The following is a 23,491-nucleotide window of genomic DNA, read 5'->3' on the forward strand; positions in this document are numbered from 1 at the left end:
GTCTTCTCAGTCATGTCCGTAGTTTGCTGAACGAAACTGTGCACCTCCACAGTGGATTTTAAATCCAAAACTCGAGATGCGATTGAAATGCAGGCTTTCAGCTCTACTTCAAGGGGTTTTATCAAAATGTTGCATTAACTGTTTATGAATTACAGCCAATTTTATGCACAGTCCTCCATTTTCACTGACTCAAGCAGACTTTGCTAGAAAACATCCAAAATAGCCTGAAGTAGCAGTTCTGGGAGAAAAAGACTAAAAAAATATTTGGACAGAATAACAACATAAATTTATACCAGAATTATGGAAAGAGGCAAGTATGGAGGAAAAATTGGCTCATAGTGGAGGCAGTTTTATGGCATAGCTTTGTATAGCTGCCATTGGAAGCTGGGCACTAGTGTCTAAGGGTGACGTAAAGTAGCAGGCTGAATTGTGAAGTGTACAGGCTATACTCATACAAAATGCCACAGAGTCGATCAGACAGCTACAGTAACCATGAGCGCTCAAACTCCATGCGCGACTTCTGAAAACAATGCTGCAAAAGCACATATAACACAAACAGAAGGACATGCAGCAAAAGGTCATAACAGACCCCTGGAAGCGACAAGCCAACAGTCTAATACCAAACATGTACAGTATTGTATGGCTCAATTAAAACACATTACTCTTCCAGCTTGCCTCAGCTGTTATAGCAGAAACACTTCCGTTGTATTTTATTGAACTTCCGTTGTGTTCTGTATTTCTGCAGTATTCCCATATTAAATGTTGGTGTTTTTGTAAGTCGGGCCTCTCAGGACCACCGCATACAGCGCTCCACGGTGCAAATAATACTGACGCAAAGCATCCAAGAGTTTCTCAATGCAGCGAAATTGGATATTTTTCAATGGCCGAGCCAATCACCTGATCCCAACCCAACAGAGCAGGCTTCTCAATTATTAAATACAAAACTGAAGGCAGAGAGACCCAGAAACGAGCAGCAACTGTGAAGGTCTGGCAGAGCAACTCCAGGAAAGAAACAGCATTTGGTGATGTTCTGTTTTATAGACTCACAGTTAACTTTAAGCCTCATTAAACGCTACATTTTTTTTGGGGGGGGGGGGGGGGGGGAGTCCTATCTTTCCTCCTTCACATTCCTCGTTGCTTTTTTGAGTGAGCTCTCTGGCGACCAATATAATAAAAGCAGCACTTACGGGGCGGGAGCAGGGAACTTTACCATTATTTCGGAGGAGGGACTTCCTATAGCGCTGCAGTTGGATGGCAGGGAGCCGCTCGGCTGACACGTAACTGAAGTTAAAGGTGCTATGAAGGCCTCGTCGTGGACCCAACTTTTAACTTCTCTGTAAGCTTGCCCGAGTCACGTCAGAAACTCTGCAAGAGAGGAAGATAGACCCACGCAGGACTCGCCCGTCTTATTTATTTTGTTGCTTTTAGAGCTAAAAAGAAGGCAGAGCCAGAGTTTGGCTGTAAGTCAGGCGAAAATCTGAGCGGCTACTTTGAAGTTGCAGAGGGGGGAGAGGGTCGAGATTTGGATGCAGCTCTGCTAAAAAAGACAATAATGTGCCCGAAAGCGAGTATTAGCACGTAGCTTGTGTTTTCTGCGTGGAAATGCTCGGGGTGTGAGGGGAGGGGGAGGTTTCCTCAGTTTCCTCAGTTCTCACCGGGAGGGGGAAAAAGTTGAGTCGGAACTTTCCAGCGGCAGAGACGGGGCTTTCGCGAATAGAAGGCGGGGAGGGGTGCGGGTCCAACATGGGAAACGGGGTGTGCTCCCGGAGGCAGCGGAGGATCTTCCAATGTCTCCTTCTGGTCACCGTGGTCTGCGGGGTGATGTACGGGGGCATGATGTCGTACGAGATGCACAAACAGCTCAAGAGGACGGAGGCGATGGCACTGAAGTATCAGCAACACCAAGAGTCGCTGTCGGCACAGCTCCAAGGTAAACACGGGGGCGGAGAGGTGATCGAATGTTTGTCCACAGCTGACACGACGTTACGTGTCACGCCAGACTCCGTGGATAAAACTGCATTGTCATTATTGTCGAACATGCTGAAACACCCTTACATCTTTTAAAACAAATTGGAGGACTTGATATTACTTTACTTAACAAACTTAAGTTCGGCGTTCATTTAGCACCTTAAAAACCAGACTGGGTTACAAAATGTTTGTATAGACGTGTTTAAGGTTTTAAATAAAAAATAAAAAATAAAAAAAAGTTCCGTCTTCAACATTCCTGGCTTTATTGTAAAGACTGTGTGCTTTACTGGTAATGTTAATAGTCAATTAAATATTTGGATCTTTGGCACACAGCAAAACTGAGAAATTTGATCAATCTGAGATAGTTAATGATAAAAGCGTCCTGTAGACAAACGAATCACTATATTAATCAGTAATAACAGTACTCATTAGCTGAGACCCCATGAAAACCAGTTGTAAACTGAAAAGAGACAGATTTCCCAGAAACATCTTAACTTTCCTGCCACATCTGATCTAGCTGGATTAGAGAAATGATACTTCAGTAAAGCCGCCAATAAACTGGTGATGGCTCCTGATCTCCTGACAATGAGATGAGCATATTTGCCTTTTAAAAAAATGTTTTAAAAGCATATTTGCCTTTAACGAGAGTTCATTTGTTTTTCCAGAGGTGCAGTCAAAGTGAAATTAGCCCCGTCACTTCCTGCAGCTGTGGTCAACTGAGGCTATTACAACACAAGCGCTGGTTGCAGTCACTGTATTTTAGCTGTATTCCTAGAAGTCTTAGAGCTCATTTTGTCTTTGTTTTTGTTTTTCTTGATGTTTAGCCACCATGGTGCAGGATGTTGTTGCCATGCTGGCATCCTTGACTCTCAGGTAATCGCTGAAACTAAAAAGCATTACGTTGGAGAAAATTCCCAATTGTGCCCCAGTTATTCCAGAGGATCACATCAGATTCGATTTTGCCTTAAACTTGTACGTTCATGAGCAATAAGGAGTAATTTCCCACAGATTGCCGGAACTTCTAAACACTGTAATGAGCAACATAGTGATACTCAAGTTCCTGCTATAAACGTGGCCTTTAAGACAATGCGCTCATCAGCACAGTTTGTTAGCTTACTTGACAGAAATCCATACATTTTCTTGTCATTTCTGATCATTTGAGTAAAGAGCACCCATATTAACAAAAGTGCCCAAAACCTTATGGAAGACTGGGAGTTCCCCATATCTTGATAACAGATACAGTATACCTATTATATCTAGATGGTCACAGTATATCGCCACTCTGTTTCTGGTTATACCAGTATTACAGGGGGGTGGATGTATTTCCACAGACCTGAACTGAAGAATGACTAAAGGGATCTTCTTATGTCAGCGAAAGCATCAAAACTTAACACAAAGCAGTTCTCTTTACCTTGAAGACAAAACACCCCCTGGACCATATTCAAATGCATGCAGACTTCTAGAACTGACCGGTGAAAGATTTAGGGCAGCTTCACGGTATGGCAAACCGATGGGTAATAGGGAAAAATGGCTTACCGGTACTTGTTTATTGTTGGATTAAAGGCTGGATTACATTGTCAGGTTCTGAGTCTGAGCTGAAAGCCTGACACACTTCTTTGCTTCCTGATGTGGGCGCAAACAAACCTTGTTCTGAAAAGCCATGTAGGAGCGGGCTCTTTGCCCATCGGCTAATTTTAAACTCATGGCATAATGGCAAGGCCCGAAACCTCACATCCTGTCAGCACAGCAGCATGTTCACGCACGCTTATATGGAGGAAGCACTCAGGGTACTGCCGAACAAGATTGTTAAAATGTTGTGAAAGTGGGGTGAAGTTCCTGAAGTTGGGCCTTTTAATAAAACCCTTCTGCTGCTAGTAGATTAAGATGCAATGAAGGTCTTTTAATGTGAACGTATTTGTGTGTCTCTATTTACTGGAAAGCAGATATAGTCCATATCTACTGATTTTCAGGACCACACATTGAAGCTTTTACTGCTATTTTTTATGCTTAAGGTGTTTCCAAATAATTGCTGGATTTGTGCCAATAAAGCCTTGCTCTACTGGCAAATCAATTTGCAACAGGAGACTGTTTAGAGGTATAGACCTTGCTAATTCTTCTGTGGTGTCATGACAGTATAGGGTGCTGTATGAGGAATCCACTAAGTTTTTTAACAAGGTATATTTACAAGGCCTAGGCTAAAAGTTCATCGTTGAGAATGCAAAAGCTTAAAAGAAAAAAAAAATTCAGGCAACAGATTACATCACATCCAGTGATGTCATCCATAACAGGGTCCTGCAGTGTACCAGCATACATTATGTAGATTTCAACTTCCTGTAGCTCAGCTCTCTCCTGCTTGTGCGCCACACCCATAACTATCATTGTGAAACAGTGCATCGTTCAGCCAATCACAAAGCCACTTGACAACCACAGCTGACTACAGATTGCTGTTTTTCTGGCCCTATATTTAGAGGTTGGTTATAGCTTGAGGGGTGGGGGCAATGTGAGGGTTGTGAGCCAGGCACATTGATTCCCTGTTATCCACTGCAGCCACAGGCTGGCAGTCATCAGTCATTTAAAGCACTTTAAGTCTTTAACAGGCACTTTGTGGTTATGCGTGCACGCTGACAAATGTGTCACTGTGATTTAACAACCGGCCCTATTTCCAAAGAAGTTGGGATGGCGTGTAAAAGCGTCAGTAGAAACAGAGAGCTGTTATTTACTAATCACCTACATCCTGTATTTAATTGAGAGCAGTGCAAATGGGAGCTCATGAAATATTTAAGATTTAAAATTTAATGTTTGTTTTGATGCTCATTTTGATGAGCGCGAGCTTCGATGGCACTGACACGTTTCGAGAAATTGCGTGTTTGTCGCAACACGTCGTCTTTTAACAACACGTGGTGAGCTTTTGGGAGCTGAGAAGCTGCAGTTTTGAAACCAAAATGTTTCAACATTCTTGCTTAACATCTACAGTTTGAGGCCTTGATAGTGACAATGGGTGACATGCAATATTTAGCTCTTTGGCTTTTGATGTTGTAAATTTGCAGCTGATCGAGGGCCTGTATATACTGTGTACACTATTTTACTCTGTTTACAAGTAGCTCAAGAACATTAATGTGAACTGTAGATATCAACATATTTTACATCCTTTCAATGTTACCTGTAGACTCTAAAAACAAACTTGATGAAAAAGAAAATCTTGTGGGGAGTAAATACGCAAACATGCCGTGTTTCTTTGACCTAATATCACTTCCTGGATCAGGTCATGTGTCTCACAGTCTTTCTGAGTTCCTGCCCCTGTAAGGCCTGACCTGATTGTAACAAAGAGTGACTTGTAAAATAGGTTACCCGTCAAAGACATTAGTCTTGAAGTTTGCAAAACTTAGTAGCAGACAGTTAGTTCCAGCGCACATAAAATATTCAATCAACACTTTTTAGATTCTTGGGACATGCATCTGTGTTGAACTTCACTCCTAAACCTAATTGGTCTGTTGTGTTTGTATGTCTGGTGTGTATGTGTGTATACACAATGGAAGTAGGAATGTGAACCAACAAAAACGCCACAGAAAAATTTTTTCCTGGCCCACATTTCCTTTTCAACACCCTGAGCCAAATCTAACTGATCTTATCCTCGCCACATCTAAACCAGTAGGTCAATAAATGTCACCACCATAGAAGGCCCCCTTGTTCTTATCTACGCTCAAACCACACTGTGTTTCATCGGTCTGATGGGGAGATGCCCCGATCTGATGTTTGGATCAAATATCGGATTGATCGTAAGTCAAAAAGCTGTATCTGTGACAGTGGCCTGAACTGTGAGGTCGGTGAATTCAGTTCTGAGTTGTTCTCCGTTTACTACGCCACGTGCCACCAACACTGCCAACAGCAGAGCTAATGTAGCATGGAGACCGCTAACAACAAAAGAGTCAACAGTCTGTGGCCATTTCACACTTGTAGCACACACCAGCAGCTCTTTGTATGTTTGCGTTATTGGCCCTCCTCCTGTAGCTGCTCTCTCTTTGCTGTAAGCCTGTTGCATGTATATATGTACATGCTAAGTGAAAGGCCCACGATAGCAGTGAAGTGTGTAGATGCTAAGCAGAGCTTTGCAGACTCACCTCTACATGTTGTAACTGTGCGCTACAACCACTTAGAGTATTAAAAAATGTGGAACAGCCAGTTATGTGGCCTGCTCTGGTTTTTATTTGTGCTGTTGCTTATTCTTTAGGCCCCCCCCCCCGTGGCAGAGAAGACAGAAGTCATATTATACAAAGAAGTTCTTTGTAGTGGATCCAGGTTTTCAAAAGCAATGAAAACTCTCCATTGTGCTGTCTTTGCTTTCCTTGTATGCTTTTATGACATTTGGTTTTTGACTTTTGACAGCTGAAGTTGTTTTTTGTGTGTTTATATTCTGGACCTACAGCACTATTTGTTTTTAGGTGGCTAAGGTTCAGGCCTATGTGATACTCATTGCTTCTTTGAATGTAAATTCATCTGCACATTGCTCGATCACTCTTCTATTACAGTACATAATATTCTGCCAGTAGATATAAGGCACTTTTCATGCCCCTGACAGTACGTGTAGTGAGTCTGTTTTGAAATCTTTTCTCTGTACCGTGTTTCAGTACAGTTAGCAATTGTTTGAGATCTATTAGCTCTGAGTTGACCACAAACAATTTAGTTTCTCTCGTGATGGGAAACCAAGTATAAATGCAAACCACAACATCACTCATTATGGCCTGAGCTCTACAGGGAATCAGTACAGTGCTATAAATTAAGCTTTAGACTCCAGTTGTTTGTCGCTCTAGCCCAGCCCAGTTGGCCCACAGTGAGAGTGTAGCCGAGCTGAGCTCATCTAAGAAAAACATAGCCTCATCTTTGGCACTGCTGAGGAGGTTCAACGCCTCAGAGGAGCGAAATAAAATCCAATCTGGTGAGGTTTTAGACAACCACCTGATCAGGCGTTGATGAAAGAAACTTCGGGAAAGTTTGTTCACTTCTGCTTTACTGCCATTAAGCGTTATATGCTACTTATTCAGAACTGATCCCGGCAGCATTATAACATGCGAGTCACAACTTAAACTTATTGTATTCTAAAATCCGATGAGGAAAGACCAGAGAGTCTGTTGGGAAACAGATGGGATTACTTTAACTTCTGCATGAAAAAAAACAGCAAGTGGTGCAGCATGAACTGTTTATCTAAATGGAATCAAATGAGCACACTGTACAGAATCATAAAAGGTATTTTCTTTTTATACACCAGTGCCATAAAAAATGTTCTCACAACGCATAATGAAAAAAGTGGATATAACCACTTTAAAGCAACATTGAGAGTAAAAACGTGGTGAGCTGAATTGTGCGGGTGACTTTTGTTGTCATTACATTGGCTTTTCATATGATAGAAGCAGGTTTTTTTTTGTCCTCTTGATAGTTAGGTACCTTTATTTACACTAGCGCTGGTCTGTTAGGATCAGCTTTCCAGTTTCTTTGAGCTTCGTTTTACTCTCTTGTTAATTTCCTGTCCCTTCTTCTTTTACCCCTATCCTTCTTTCCTTTTGCTGCCCTCATGATATTAAAACTAAATATAGATGTAGCGAACAGTTATCTTGGAATCTGTTGAGGTGGCACTCAGAGGGAAGAATAGCCACATCATCAGTTTCACTGCCCAGCCCCCAGTGGAAAGGAATAAGTGAAGATTTAATGTTCAGAGTTCTTGTTTTAACAGTTAAATCACATGCTGCCTGAAGACCAGAACAAATGGGGGGGGTTTTTTGCCTGTCCCGTTTGGCTCTTTTGCCATCAGAATTATTGTCTAAAGGCAAAGAAAGATGCCCAACGGAATAACTTTACCAAATCGACCAACCCAGCCTTGCCGTATTGGTCTATTTGATTCGCCTTTTATTGTTTATTTTATTTTAACCTGCTAAATACGGGACAGACTTGACTGGGGAAAAGAAAGGGGAGAAAGAAAGAGGGAAAGAAAAACAGCGGGGAAGAGGAACGGTGATAAAGGGCAAAAAACCCAAAAAACAACAAAATAAGCAGACAAAAAATACATGTATCAATCACCTGGATCACCTGTTGAGAAAGAAAAAAGAGAAAACAAGCAGGAAAAAAAGAGCAATAGAATAAACAACATCACGATGATCTATGGGAATGTAACGGTAAATACTAAATATTAAACATTATTGTGCAGCACGTCAGATCGACAGCGCACAGTGTGCTTTGAGGTAGGAGCCAAAAAGGGTGTAGTTTGTGTGTGTGAGCACCCGTGTGTACACCTGTGAGCATGTAATGATCTGTTAGAGGGTGTGGGGGGGCCACAGCCCCGTCCTCCAGGGCTTGAAGCAGGTATGGAGGAGATCAAGGCTCCAGACATCCAGAGGCCCCCAGAACACAAGAGACTCAGGAAGACCAACAGAGGGGCAGCCGCGCCACTGTCCCAGAAAGAGCTGACGAGAGTCCCAGATGAGGGGTCACTCAGCAGCCGCGGAGCAGAAGCCAGGGGGGGTTGCAGTGACGCGCCCGTGAGCTCCGCCGGCAGCCAGCTGTGCCAGAGTGACCGAGCCCCAGGCCGAGGGCACCTCACCCCTGAAGTGGCCCGAGCGAGCTCCAGGCCCCGACAAGCAGCCCCGGAGTGAGCCGGTGGGTACCCAGACGCCCATCCCCGGACACAAAGAACCACCAATGCACCGATGTCTGAGGGCGTCTGCCACTGGCAGGGGGAGTGGTGGGGGGAGATAGGCCTCCATACCTTGAAGGGCCTGAGATGTCCCTAGAGAGGTGGCGTCTGATACCCGACCTGACATATAGACACAGACATACAGGCACACACAGATACAAACATCCATTCCCACCCTCATGCTCTCATATGCAATTACATGCAATATATATATGCAATCACCCAACGTGGAGACAGACATAAAGAGACGCTGTACACACAATCACACTCCCCAAGCGTACTCTAAGCCCCGGGTCTAGGTACCCTTGCCCCTGGAAGGGGAAACTGCACCCAGACCCAGGTAGTGTTACCCTTTTCCCTGGGGTGGAGAGAAGCAGACTGCCCCGGCTCGGCAGCAGCAGGGAGGCCCCACATTCCAGACCCCAATCAGACGGCCAACTCCTCCTCCTAGCCCCCCCGCTCCAACAGGCAGCAGAGAACAGGGGTGTGTGAAGACTCCAAACCTGACCAGAACAAATTAATAGCGGTACAGTCAGATTCCAACGTGAGACGCTGTCCAGTTGTCAGTAGCTTCCTACTGAAATGTGTTAAATAGATGTAATGCATTTAGTGAAAAAATAAACTGAGGTTAATGGCAAGTTAGAAAATGTGTCCAAGTTAGAAAATGCCTTCACGAGTTGCCTCAAGAACTGACCAAAGCTGACTCGCAAGAAATAAACCTGACATTTCTCAGTATGTTGCACTGCTAACAGTGATCGAGGACTACTTATGCTGCTTTGTTCACAGTCGGGTTGCTTTTTGTTTCTCTGATTTAGAAAAGATGAGGATCATGAAATGGGGAGGAATAGGGAGATTATGGAGAGTTCAGAGCAGCGGTCCCCAACCCCCGGGCCTCGGACCGGTACCGGGCCGCGAGAGTTGAGGCTCAGGTGTGAAATGTATAGTTTTCAGGGTTTTTATCGGTTTTCAGCGTTATTTTGTTATCGTTTTTATCGTTTACTCGGTTTTCCTGGGTCTTTTCACGTGTGTTATGAATAAATTTTATTTTTTTCGGTACCGGTACTAGTTTTATTTTGTTGTATTTATCCGCGACACCTTAAAGGCCGGTCCATGAAAATATTGTCGGGCATAAACCGGTCCGTGGCGCAAAAAAGGTTGGGGACCGCTGGTTTAGAGGATAGCTGGAGAGGTAAGAAGTGAATCTAAACAGGTACTCAAGCTTTTAGAGCATGAAGAGGATAAGACTTTTATAAGACTATTCTTTTCATATTCTTTTAACAAATACAGCTGAGGTCAGGAGTTTACATACACTTATCAAGGACATGAATGGCATGGTAATTTGGGACTTTTAATAATTTCCTTGAACAAAAAAACAAGTGTGACTTCATTTAGGATTTTCTCTAATCCACACAATGTCAAAATTATACATACTGTCTTAAATATATACATATACTCAAAGTGCTGACAGTTCTACAGTATATTTGCCATGGTCAAGCGCTAACTCCTCAGTAGTGATCACAATTGACTACTGGTAATTTCTCTCTGCAGCATAGAACAGATTTGTTTGACACCTTATTGGTTTGACCAATATTCAGAACAATGAGAAAGTCCAAAGAACTCACTGAAGATCTAAAATTGTATTGTAGAAACAACCCAGGAACCAGCAAGGCTCAAGCCTGCCATGAACTAGAAATTGCCAAATTGCCATAGACTGAGAGTATGGGAAGAAATAAAGAAACTGCTGAGAAAAGTTTTATGATGAGACAAGACAAAGACCTAGGAATGCTGTATCAGCTTTCAAGCATGGTGGTGGTAGCATTATGCTGTGCGGCTGCTTTGCTGCCTGTGGTAATGGTATTTTGCAGAAAGTGGATGGGATAATGAGGAAGTTTGACAACATCTAAATTCTTCAACTTCACCTCAGATCAACAGCTAGGAAGTAGAGATGGACCGATCCGATATTACGTATCGGTATCGGTCCGATACTGACCTAAATTACTGGATCGGATATCGGAGAAAAATAAAAAATGTAATCCGATCCATTAAATATCACGAAAGCACCTCACAAAACTTGCAACACGCCGTAACTCACCTCAGAACGTTAGCACGTCGGAGCAGTATGCATCACGTGATAGAGCAGCTGTGGCATGCGGGACCTGTCTGTGGTCTGGATAGCATTTGGAGCTTCGCTAGCAACCCGGCATTTCATCTCCGACAAAGTTATCCCCGAGAGAAGTAAAGCAAGTGTGTAAGTCCATCTCTGAATGTTTGTAAAGCATTCCTGCGTTAAGCTTAACAACTAATATATGGAGCGACTGCCTCTCTCTCTCTCTCTTGCTGCTACTTCAATCATGAAACTGCTTAACGATCAGCTGATCGGCTTTTCTGTCACGAGTTCCTGTCTCTAGTTTACTTTTGGCCCACTTTGCACCAGAAAGAGGAAACCAGCGGCTGAACAACAGCAGCACGTTTAAGCTTGATAAGCTGTTGTTAGAATTTATTTAATATTACTTTCTACACCAGGATCTTTTTCTACGTAGCTGACGCTGGTAACTGTGCAGGGGCGGATCTAGCAAAGTTTAGCCAGGGGGGCCGATAGGGCATTAACAGGGAAAAGGGGGCACAAAGACATACTTTTCTTTCTTATTCTCATTTAAAATGTCTAGCTTTTAATAAATAATTATCTGACACACAAAGTTTTAATTTGATGTAAAATGAATAGAAGTCAATTACTGTATATAGTGACTATTAAGTCTAATATATATACCCTAGTAAGATATAGTACTTTTTCCTTTGGGAAGGTACCATCTGTGCAGTCTGCAATTTTGTTGAAGAAAGATGTTGAATCTATTTAATATTGAGGGGTGGTTTCCTATTTTTTATTTATTTATTTTTGTTGTTGCTGGGAGTTGGAACCCTATTAGTTAGGTTGCTTAATATTTATGCTAAGTACTCTTTAAAATACCAGAATAGGGAGGATGGTGTAGGTCTAAGTTTATTAGATTGATCAGTATTGCTGAACTATGAAATATTTTTTTTTGCATACAGGTATAACAGAATAGCTTTAGTGTAGTTGTTGTTTTAAACTTGAGTATGAACTTATACAAAATGCAGCAAGATATTTAAAAAACAGTTTTGTTGATTAAAAAACACTATATCGGATTCATATCGGTATCGGCAGATATCCAAATTTATGATATCTGTATCGGTATCGGACATAAAAAAGTGGTATCGTGCCATCTCTACTAGGAAGTTTAAATTTTGAGGGAATATTGTGTTCCAACAGGACAATCATCCCAAACATGCATCAAAACTGTTTTTGTAAGGGATAAAGCTTCTACAATGGCCTTACCAAAGCCCCAACCTCATTGTTTTTTGTCGACTACACTTAAAAGCCCCTTAAAAAGTTAAAGATATGTGCTGGGAAAAGAAGAGTTCAAAGAAATCACCGAAAGACCAAAATTATCAGACATTCGTGCTCATGAATGTATGTAAACCTCTATTTGCAAATGTATTCTCAGTATATCTGCATACTTAGCAGCAATAGAATGACGGTGTGTATGTAGTCAAATTTTACCCAGAATACTTTGCTCCTGCACTGACCTACTTCCCCATGCTTTGAATATTGCTTGATGTAGACTGTAGATATCTACGTCAAGCTAGTTTGCTAAGAAAATTGCCAAAAGGATCTTCACTTCACTTCACTTGACTAATGTTGAGGTTGTTTTTGCAGTCCAAGTGTTGGTATTGGAGCTTTGTGTTTGGTTTGCTGGTCCAGATAGATGTCAAAGCACTCACTAATCCTTCCCTTAATTCATCACCTCCATGTTTCCTGTAGTGGTGTATGAGCATCGCTCCAGGTTGGAGAAGAGTCTTCAGAAGGAGAGGTTGGAGCACAAAAAGGCCAAAGACGGTGAGAAAAGTAGCATGTACACTCAGTCTCGACTTAAGGAATTTGTCCGTATTGAGGAGTTTGTGCTAAAGTAAATATTAGACTGCAGTAGAGTCAGTTTTTAAGACAACATAATTATTGAGTTTAAATTTAAGAAAAAATTTCTGCAAAATAGTGCATCTATTTAAATTGTAATCTCAAGTGTAAATTTGGTTTCAATTAGCTTCTTTTCTGTTGTTTTTGTCTTTTTCAGATTATCTGGTTTATAAGATCGAAGCGCAGCAATCATTGAACAGAGAGAAGGTATCTTTTGTACACTACAGTGTTGCTTTTTTATTTGTTAGTTGGCTTCTTTATTTTGTCTGCTTGAGATATCTGTGCAGAACTTGTGCGCAAACAATTATCTCTTTTTTTTTTCTTTTTTTTTTTTTTTTAAATCCTCTAACAGCAAGAATCAAACGGCAAATACAACTCCTTACAAGTCCAACATCAGATGTTAAAGGTCAGAAGCCCAAAACACACATAGATACACTCACTTATCCTCTGGTTTTCTTCTTCCTTTTAACACAGACATCCTCATATTTAACCTTTCTTCCTCTTATCCAAACAGACAAATTCTTCCTGGCCTTTTGTCCCTTTTTTGTAGTTTTTGATGTTATGTTTGTAACAAGAGCTTTCCTTCAGAATCAGCACGAGGACCTGAAGAGGCAGTATTATGATCTGCACGAGCAGCACCAAGTCCAGGGCAAGGATCACAGCCGGCTGCTGGGTGAACACAAGGAGCGCTACGATAAACTTCAGGAGGCCAAAGAGATAGAAGTCTCCCAGCTCAAAGGTAATGACTTGTGCCAGGTTTCTGCAAACAAACACTGAATGAAACAATGTAAATATGAGTGTAAGAAAGTTAGCTTTTATTATTAGCTCATCCGGATGATGAACTGATGAGCTAATGCCGCAGCGGGGTGGACGAACTTTTTTCAGTATTTAGCAAAGTCATTAACATCAGAGTCTGTGTGACATCATAACTGCACAGAATGATAAAGAACTTTTATGAATTAGATTTCCACATTAGCAGGGCATGGTTTGGGCCTTCTTATCACCATAGTGCTAACATCAGTTATATGGTCAAATGCAATGACCTGCTGTTCACATATTGTCATGCTTTTTATGGTGACCCATGTAGTCACACTGTACTCCTGAACTCAAACCCTTTAATGTGCTGGTGAACAACAGTGATTTCTCCTGGATGTGACCGTTTTTCAGCCTTCTTCACTTTACATTGGATTTTAATTCTCGTTAATTTATATAGCTGCCTTTTACTGTAAAATTGATCTTTTCTAGCTCGACAAATGACATCACGTCTCTGAGCCTAGGATACGACTATAACAGAGATGCAAAAGAGAAAAATTTGTATTGCAGAGAAATGATCTTCAGGGGAACAAGTGGAACCACAAATAATAGCAATGAAAAAGCCCACATTCATCCAGGTCCCTGAACTTTACGCGTGTTCCTGAAGGAGCAGTCTAAAACCTGTGCAGGTTACAGCAGGAATAAAACATCTGCCATGACATCTGTCACATTGGTCCATTAATACATTTTGGACAACTGTATGAGAACCTGGGTGTAGTTTATGACTGAGGACAGCTTTTTCCCACCATTGATCCGTCAGCATGATTCCAAGCTCGCACTCTCTGGCAGTTTTGTCTAGTATCCAGGGCCGTCAGCGTGTCATATTTTGAGTATAAGTGATTTTTTTCCACTTTTACTCTGTCTCCATCTCCTGACTTAATGACATACTGCATGTAAAATTGCTTTTATTTTCACATTTCTGGACTGCAAAATGATTTTGTCATATTTTACAGTTGAATGGTGTGAAAACAAACGTGGATTTAATTTGCTTTTATAAAATATTCAAATGTTGGTAATATGGAGCATAAGGACAGACAAGTAAGAGTTAATATGACTGGTTGTAATAATTGGAAAGTTATTGCAGGAGAAGTTGTTTGACATGTTTGTTTTTTTTTCTTCTCTTTATTTCTGATTTGTTGCGGTGGCAGAGAGTGTTGTTAACCTAAGAGAGGAAAATAAACAACTGAGGAAAGCCCATCATGACATTCACGTGCAGCTACAGGACGCCCAGGTGAGAAAGACTCTGGACATTTCTTACTTTTCTTCCTCCTGTATGTCTGCACAGATATATTTTTTCTTTCTTGTCATAAATGTGAATGGCTCCTTGGCTCACTTTTGTCGGATTTGCTTGTTCAGATCCACCATCAGGACCTGAAGGCAGCCCACGATCACCTCGCACTGACGCTGGAAGACCACAAGAGTGCGCTGGCTGCAGCTCAGGTAAGGGTTCAGCCTCCTGGTTTACTGCAGTCACTGAGTACAGCAGCTGATTGATGCCGTAGGCAGGGGGGGTTTGTGTGTTTTGTGGCAAATCTATAATTGTCTTTCTCCTTAAGAGTGACCTCTGAACTGCCTGAACAGTTTACTGAATACACTGAGCTCTGCTGATAGATACTCACTTTCATTTCTCTCAATTCCCCCACCTCTCTCTCTCTTTCTGTCTGCATTTACTAATTTGTTTTAAAGCCTGGCCTGCTTTCCATCAGTGCGTTTGCTTGGACACACACACACACATGCATACACGCTCTTTCCTTCACTCCAGGGGGTTTGATTTAGTCAGGGCTGTCAGCGCAGTGCATCTAAAGCACACTGCAGCCAATCAGCCAGAAAGCTATAATGGAGGGAGTGGAGCGAGACGAAGGGACGAGGGAGGAATTTAGCAAGAATTTTTAGAATTTAACCCTCTGGCCTGTTCTGAAAGTATGCGCGTATAAAAGGATTTAACGGTACGAGGGCCAAAACTGAACGGACAGTTTGAAAGAAAGTATCTGTATCGCCGCAGGGAAAGCTTCATTTATTTCTTTCCTTTTTAAAAAAAAAAGATGGAAGCTAATTAATGGCTGTACAGGAGGTTGTTTTTGCTATATTTTTTTAATTTATTTTTATTAATATAGCACCTTTCGTAGATCAAAAACTGCTTTACAATAAAGACAAGCATAAAAAATACAGAAAATAAAAACATAGCATCATAAAACCCAAAACTGGTTAAAAACCAGTCTGAATAAATGAGTTTTCAGCTGCTTCTTAAAAGAATCAAGACGGCGCAAAGATGGAGGCCACAGCTCTAAATGATTTATCATGGAAGAAGAGGTTTAGGCTTCTGTGTTGCATAAATATATACACACTCACTAGCCACTTCATTAGATACACTTTGCTAGTACAGGGTTGCACCACCTTAATGCTTTGTCATTAATTCAACAAGGTGCTGGAAACACTCCTCAGAGACAGCATCACACAGTTGCTGCAGATCCCGTTCACTACATCCCAAATGTGTAGATGTTGCAGCGTTAATTAAGACCTGTGAGACCAGACGGTGTTTTTCCAGTTTTCTATTGTCAAGTTTTGGTGAGCCTGTGTGAGCTGTAGCCTCAGTTTCCTATTTTTAGCTGACAGGAGTGAAACCTGGTGTGGTCTTCTGCAGCTGTAGAACACATTCAGAGATGCTCTTCTGCATACCTTGGTTGTAATGAGTAGTTGTTTGAGTTACTGTTGCCTTCCAGTCACCTCGTGTTTTGCCAACTGTCAGTTGTCAGTCACTGAATATTTTCTCTTTTTCGGACTGTTGAGTTGCTGCCATGTGATTGGCTGTTTAGATATTTTTGTTAGCGAGTAGTTAAACAGGTTTACTTAATTTTGTAATGGTAAAAATGTGTTCTTAATCTTTGCCTTTCTCTTCTCTTGTTCACTTTAGGCACAGGTGAATGAATACAAACAGCTCAAGGAGACCCTGCAAAAGGCACCCAGCATGGCACAACATGCACAAGCCAACGCACATGAAGATCAGCAGGCTCACTGGAACACTGATTCAAGGGTAATCTGGGATTCTTTGGGATGAAGTAATAATACTGTTTTATTGAGAAAGACAAAAAGTTTACTGTAAATATCAAAAGATCTCAAGATTTCTCTCATGGCTCTCTACTCGGTTGGCTCACCAGGCCAATGAAGCGCACGCCCACTCTGAGGTCCAGTCCCACTCCACTGTAACCCAGCACGCCCCGTCTGAGAAAGACGAGGACAGAGAGGGAGAGGCAGAGAGGAGGAGGGAGCTGGCAGAGGAGGAGATGGCCCAAGCTGGACAGCCTCAGAAGCTGGAGGAGGACCCAGACCAGCTACAGGATGAGCAGCAGGAGGAAGAGCAGGAGCCAGAACATGAAGAAGAGAATGAGAACGCATTGGACCGACGGAAACGCCAGCCACAGATGGTCAGCAGTGGTTTAGACTAAAAGATCTTATCCAAACAGGGTTTAAACAGATCTTGAAGTGGACGTCTGTTTCCTGCTGGTATTAGTTAGTTCAGTGTGACTCTGCTTATGCAGTGTTTTTTTTTTTGTTTGTTTTTTTAGCTTTATTGAGGAAACATGGAGAACCCCCCCCCCCCCCCCCCCACACACACACACACACACACAAAGATTGCTTTATATTTATATCTAAACTTGGCATCAATTCAGTGCGTTTGATGAGCTCTAATTCACTTTTTTCATGCTCTACATGATATTTCCTCTCTCTTGTATTTATAACTCTCTCAGGATCCTCCTGTGAATCTGCATCCGGAGGACCAGCTGCAGCACAAGGTGCCCCCCCAGGTTCAGCATCTAAAGTCAGCCTATGAGCAGCAGCAGGAGCAGCAGCGGCTGCAGGCTCAGAGGGCAGAGGAGGGCAGGCAGATCCAGAGGCGGCAGGAGGCCCTCCAGGCCGAGAGGGAGAGGGTGCTGAAGGACAGGGAGCAGAGGCTGAAGGTGGAGCAGGAACGTGAGCAGCAGCAGCACAGGGAGGCCGACAGACGGGAGCAGATCCTGAGAGAAGAACACGAGAGGTCAGGTTTTAAGGAAACAGAGCAGTCGCAGCGAGTAGTAAACTTTGAACCGCGGCATATTTTCTTATTACATTTCTCCAAATGAATTAATAAAATAGCTTTACAGAAGAACACGTGCCTGTACTTACTTGCACTGTACTCGTCTCGGTTATTAGGAAGAGGACTGAATACGAGAATGTGGACAATGATATTCGAGAAGACGACGGTCACGCTGAGGTTGATGAAGGTGAGATTTGCAGGAAAACGTCTTCCATATTTCTCACTGCACAAATATTCCCTTCAATCATTAGAGCTCACAGAAGCAGCCGGTTGATGGTAGTGGATTTAGTTTGTGTGTTGCGTCTGTGTGTTAACAGAGAGAGACGTTCATATGCTGCACGAGCAGGAGGCGGAGGAGAATCGAGAGACGGATCACAGAGTGCCGCCACATCAGCAGGTGGATGTCTGTCTGTCTGTCTTGCCGTCTTGCTCGCTCCATCTGTTAAAACATCCTCGGGCTCTCTCTGTCCTTCTAGCTCATTCGCTTGCTTAAGATTCACACCGGTCTATCATACGCCATACACTCATTCAGCCATCCATCAGAACATCGATTCTTTAATCACCCCAGCCCACTTCCATATTCATCTGTTCCCTCTCTATCCGCACTTGTCTGTCAACCTACTGAGCTGGTAAATCTTCTGAATACTAGCCAGAGAATTAATAAAACATTACAGGAAACTGACAGGTTGACAGTTTTATTTCCAGCAAAAACATACTCATTTTATCATATCCACAGCTCTTATTCTAAATTTGTTATTTTGCTATAGGGTGACATAGACGGTGACTTGAACCCTGAGGACGACCCCAACAACCAGGGAGAGGATGAGTTTGACGAGGCCGAGGACGCCCGGCTGCCGCACCGCGCTGCCGAAGCAGATGAAAATGCGGCTGAAGAGGAAGAGGAGCCTGCAGCGCCGGCCCAGCACATTCAAATGCATCAAAACCTCAAACCGACTGTGGAGGAGGAACTGGTGGTGAGTCAGGGGAGGCGACAGTGTATTCAGCATCTGCACACGCAGCTACTGACATTACAGCAACATTACGGGCTGAACAGGAAGATGATTAGAGGTTTTGAAAATGCCAACAATGGAAGAGGAGGGGCTTGTTGGCAGCTTCAGACTAAATTCGTGCACACACACACATACAGAGCTCAGAATGGCATACTGAAGCAAGCCATGAAAGTTTGAGAACTAGAGATGCACTATACAGTATAAAGTGCTGAGCTTTGTGCGGATGTTAATCATTCAGTGAGCTCTTCAGAGAGACCCATTGTTTCAAAAATGTTTATAGCCAGACTGCATGGCGAGGTGCACCTTAATATAAATATATATTAAGTGAGAGAGAGAAACCGCAGGATCTATGATGAAAAGTAAACTTTATATCCTGTTTTAACTTGTTCTGTGATTTGTGTGCATTCAGATAGCTGGAAATCCAGACCAGCAAGAGGACACACTGGATGACCAGTACCAGGAGGAAGCGGAAGATGAGGTAACGTGCATGCTCACACACATGCCTTTCGTACTGAGTGATAGTAGAGTGGTGCAAAACACTTGAATGTAAGACTATCAAAACTAAATGAATATGGTTTAGTATAATATAATGCTGCAATACATTTGCATCTCAGTGTCGTGACTAAAGTTTCATGTTGCAATTCGTAAATGTGGTTTTTCTTGTCCTGAAGGCCCAGGAGGACATAGCTGGTGGACAGAAGAGAGATGAGGAGGGAGAGGATCAATATAAAAAAGAGAACAGAGACCAGGTATGTTCTGTGGGAAAGCAGTCAATCCTCCTTTTCTCAATTCCGAGATTTCCTTGATTCCTCTCCCATCAAATATCGGAGGCGGTGAGGAAAAGTCACAAGGGGAAAGAAGTCAAAGTAACAGGCCAAGTACATGAGCTTTTTTTTAAACTAGGCCATTTTTGATGAAATTCTGAACATGGAGTAATGTTACTACATGTGACATGTAGTCATGCACATGGTTTAATCGTCTTAAATAACTGAAACGTGTGATTTTAAAAGGTCAAACGTTTAAAGAGTCATCCCCTGCTGTTTGCCATAAAGGTTAAAAGACCTGTGTATCCTGGGTTATAGCTCCTTTCTCCTCTGCCCTCCTCATCTAGGCATGATTTCCAGGAGGGCCGAGGAGACAAGGAGGCACAAATAAGAGAAATAAGAAAAACGTAATGGGTTTCCTGCTTTCAAACAAAGTCCCTTCTGGAAGCAAGTCTAGTCACTCGCTAACCATTTTGGTACTGCGACTATGTAGATTATCTTTAAATTCAGCTATTACCTGGACATTAAACCTACACCTTAATGTGATGGATCTAAAAATACAGTCTCTTTTTAAAAAAGAAAATCGGAGGCTTTGTTGATGTCAGTGCTTACTTTTTTTTGAAATCAGGATCTACTGGTCATTAGAAGTACTGCACTCCCGTTAAAGCTGCTGCTTGGTTAAGACAGAAAAGTATCGTCCTTAGATCAAAGAATTACGACACACTGTCTGTTAAATAACAATTTCAATGGCTTTACTATTACAGGATGGTTATTTTAAAACTAAAAAATACTCTAAGGTGTTTCCACTGGTCAAGGAGTTAAAGATTTTTCTTCACATCGCTTGAAGTTTACTCTCTGCTCATGCAGTCTTCCCTGCAGCTGAAACCACCAACCTCACAATCCGCTTTACTTCCTAGGCCTCCCGTTTCCCATTTAACCTGCACAAATGTGGAATTCATTTTTATTCCCAGCATCATCACATCAGGTTCCGTTCCACCTCACAAGTAACATCACACCCTGAAACCTTTCCTGGAGGAAAACGGTCGAGGTGCACACAGCGAAATGTTCTGGGTTCACATCCAGAAATATATTCACCTGTGCAGGGATTCACTGGTGTGTAGCTCGAGTGTGTCAGAGCACACTGTGCTGTCTCTGTAATGTAAACCCTGGCCCATGTGACTCACGGTAAATGAGAAAGATAGGATGTCGAGTCAGTCGGAGTGTCGTGTGTTCGCCTGCATTTGATTTAATTTGGCATATAAGGAAGTCTCAATATATGACAAAGTCTATAAGCCTTAATACTCCTGTTATGTGGTATTTTAATTGGTTTGAGATATTTATTCAGTCTTTATAAAGTCTGCAAAACATTGAAACCTTTTGAAAACCAGCCGTCCACAGAGCTGAAATATCCTTGAGAAAGACATCTGACTCCTCACTGTCAGCTGGTCTGTAACTTCTGACCTTGGAGACCGATTAGAGCGATTATCATTTATCATCTTTAATGTTTAATATATTCAAAAAAAAGACTTCATAAAAAAAAATCACATTGATAGACTTATAGTTCATACTGCCACTTACCACCTCTGCAACAGGAGCTCAGCGGATCTAAGCTTCATTCATGCATCGCTGCACAGGAGGCAAACACTAACTGTAAATGTCTGAAATGATCGTGTTTACATGACTCCTGGTCATTAAATCAGGTTGTGTGCTTGTAATTCGCTTCCAGGATAAAGGTAAAAACCATGAAGGGCCAAGAATGGACGGGGATCACAGAAATGATGCCAAGAATAACGAGGACGTGAATTACGAGGAGGAAGAGGAGGAGGATGCAGACAAGGGAAACGATCAAAGGGCAGAAATGTAGAAGTGCCTTTTTGTTTTGTTTTTTAAAGCTTGCCTATAGTACCAATCAGGGCATTCTTTCCCTTGAATCCCAAAGGAATAGCACCAGCCATCCAGTGAGAGAAAACTGGGATATTATGCTCAGAAGATGGGGGACAATATTTCAAACACTTCTGAGATTTGAAAGGATCAGCTGACACTGTGGAAATGGACAAAATTTGGTGGGTGTAAATGAGATCTATACTGTATAGTTTTTATATAATTTTTATTCATTTAATTTTCCGTCTACTTTCTTGTCTGCCTGACTGCCTGGTAGTTCTTGTTTTTAAGAGCAGGCAGAGAATGTATTTTGTTTATCAAAGTGCTTTGTTTGAGCGCGTGTGTGTAAAGGATGCATGTTTATTCTGATGTCATGATCAGGCCTTCATACATATATATATATATGTTTCATGCAGACAGTTGTAATCACGGTAGAACTCAAATGTCATTTTCTGTTATTTATTTTTTAATAGGACGAACTCTGACAATCATAAAAAGTGCAAAATTTTGATTTTTAAAAGTCTGTGTTATCGTGATCCTTACCAGTTTTGTAAAGCTGATACATTGGTGCATTAAAAAAAATATCCTGGATATTATTACAGATGCCAATCGGTAAGCTCTTCTGGTGAAGCTGCTCACTGTGACATGTGCCTTTCCGTTCTCCTAAGTCTTTTTAGGTCATTTTACATTTGGAAAATCATTTTTGATGAGGTGGGAGCGAGAAGAGCACACCAGTTGGTGATCCTTAAGCTTCATTCAGCATGGCCTTTAATGGAGAACTATTTCATGTCCACTGCTGATGGGAATTTACTCTTAATTTACTGCAGCTTCTCTAGTCTGCTGGGCAATGTATAGTAAAATAAATGCTGAATATTTGTACATTTGTATACCAGTTATATTTGATACAGAAAAGTGCGGGTTTCATTGTACTGAATTGCTGCCTGTGTGGAATAAAGAAGATTTCACATAATTGTGATTTGTGTAGTCTGATTCTGTATATTCACCTCTTTGAAAATGCGCTTTAAGGTTGCTAATAAGTCGTCAGTGGTGGTTGAGCAATTTTAATACTCTGAGTGAGTGTGAGGAAGGTGGTGGAGGTGTGAGGGTCAATCAGCTTGTTGCAATCATCTAAGACTTCATCTTAAGAGTCTTTCTGAATATTCTGGTAAAAAATTTGTATTATTTTTAAACAAAATTAAAATATAGAAACTACATAAATGATCTAAATTATTATTATTTTATCCATTTGTTAACTTTTGGGTTATTTCAGCTTTGGCTACTCTCACCTACCCTGTTTTCCCATCAGTAGGTCACTTAGGATTTGCACCTTTGATCGATTATCTAACACACAGCTGTCAAACTCCAGGCCTCGACGGCCGGTGTCCTGCAGGTTTTAGATGTGTCCTTGATACAACACAGCTGATTTAAATGGCTAAATTGCCTCCTCAACATGTCTTGAAGTTCCCCAGAAACCTTGTAATGAACTAATCATTTGATTCAGGTGTGTTGACCCAGGGTGATGTCTAAAACCTGCAGGACACCGGCCCTCAAGGCCTGGAGTTCGACACCTCTGATCTAACAGCTTAGTCACACTTGAGTGAAAAAAAGATGCCAACCTTGCAAGTTGGAAAAAATCTGATTGCATTAATCACTTTGCTGTTGGAGACCGATTGGAAGTAGTAGCGACCACTTTCACTTGCAAGGAAATTGCACGGGTCAACTGGTGGGAGGCAGGCTTTCTCTAAACAATCAGTCCGACTTGGACTGAATGCAGTCACTCAGCCAGAAATAACTGTTGTCTAATTTATAAACACACAGATTGCCAACATGTTGAATTTACTCTGAATTACTACGTGACTGAGGGCAAGTCGTCTGTTACACATCAGGGGGTTTGAGTCAACTTGCTGCCAAGTGGTTCTATTGTTGTGTTCCAACATAAAAGCACAGTCACTGAGTGCCTATGCTATTTTGCAGTTAAATCGCAGTTCTGCAGCAACTATATCAGCTGACTTGCACCAAAATTACTCTGAAGATGGCAGCTGACTGCGAGTGGTCACAGACCTGGTCCCTGCCATTTCAAAGGCGATGAGTTTGTTAGTGACCCCATTCACACACACATACAAGCATTTTTTTTTCAATATAACTCGGGGTTCAGTATCTTGACATTCGAGCCACCCCAAATGGCACAAACATTTTGGTTGTGGTGTGGTCTCCCACTACAGTGTGTATAACCATTACCCCTAGAAATTGTGGGTTGTGTATAAAATGGGTGTAATTCTTAAATACGTAATGCAATACTTTTCTTAAAGGCCT

General features: G+C 42.0%; 1 protein-coding gene across 1 annotated transcript; it reads left to right on the forward strand.

The window, feature by feature from the left end:
- Positions 1 to 1,193: 1,193 nt before the first annotated feature.
- golim4a (golgi integral membrane protein 4a) lies at positions 1,194 to 22,154 on the forward strand. Its single transcript, XM_026192462.1, has 16 exons — positions 1,194 to 1,930; positions 12,489 to 12,563; positions 12,796 to 12,845; positions 12,991 to 13,044; positions 13,227 to 13,377; positions 14,600 to 14,682; positions 14,808 to 14,891; positions 16,363 to 16,482; positions 16,607 to 16,873; positions 17,198 to 17,484; positions 17,640 to 17,710; positions 17,841 to 17,920; positions 18,291 to 18,497; positions 18,943 to 19,011; positions 19,205 to 19,282; positions 21,024 to 22,154. The coding sequence occupies exons 1-16, from the start codon at positions 1,744 to 1,746 to the stop codon at positions 21,159 to 21,161; spliced, it is 2,001 nt and encodes a 666-aa protein (XP_026048247.1). The 5' UTR covers positions 1,194 to 1,743; the 3' UTR covers positions 21,162 to 22,154.
- The last annotated feature ends 1,337 nt before the right edge of the window (positions 22,155 to 23,491 follow it).

The sequence above is a fragment of the Astatotilapia calliptera genome, chromosome 14 (genome assembly GCF_900246225.1).
Source record: "Astatotilapia calliptera chromosome 14, fAstCal1.2, whole genome shotgun sequence".
Taxonomy (NCBI): domain Eukaryota; kingdom Metazoa; phylum Chordata; class Actinopteri; order Cichliformes; family Cichlidae; genus Astatotilapia; species Astatotilapia calliptera.

Coding starts and splice junctions, on each gene's coding strand:
- golim4a (XM_026192462.1), top strand. CDS start 1,744: ATGGGAAACGGGGTGTGCTCCCGGAGGCAGCGGAGGATCTTCCAATGT. Junction 12,564..12,795: donor GCACAAAAAGGCCAAAGACG/GTGAGAAAAGTA, acceptor TGTCTTTTTCAG/ATTATCTGGTTTATAAGATC. Junction 19,012..19,204: donor AGGAGGAAGCGGAAGATGAG/GTAACGTGCATG, acceptor CTTGTCCTGAAG/GCCCAGGAGGACATAGCTGG.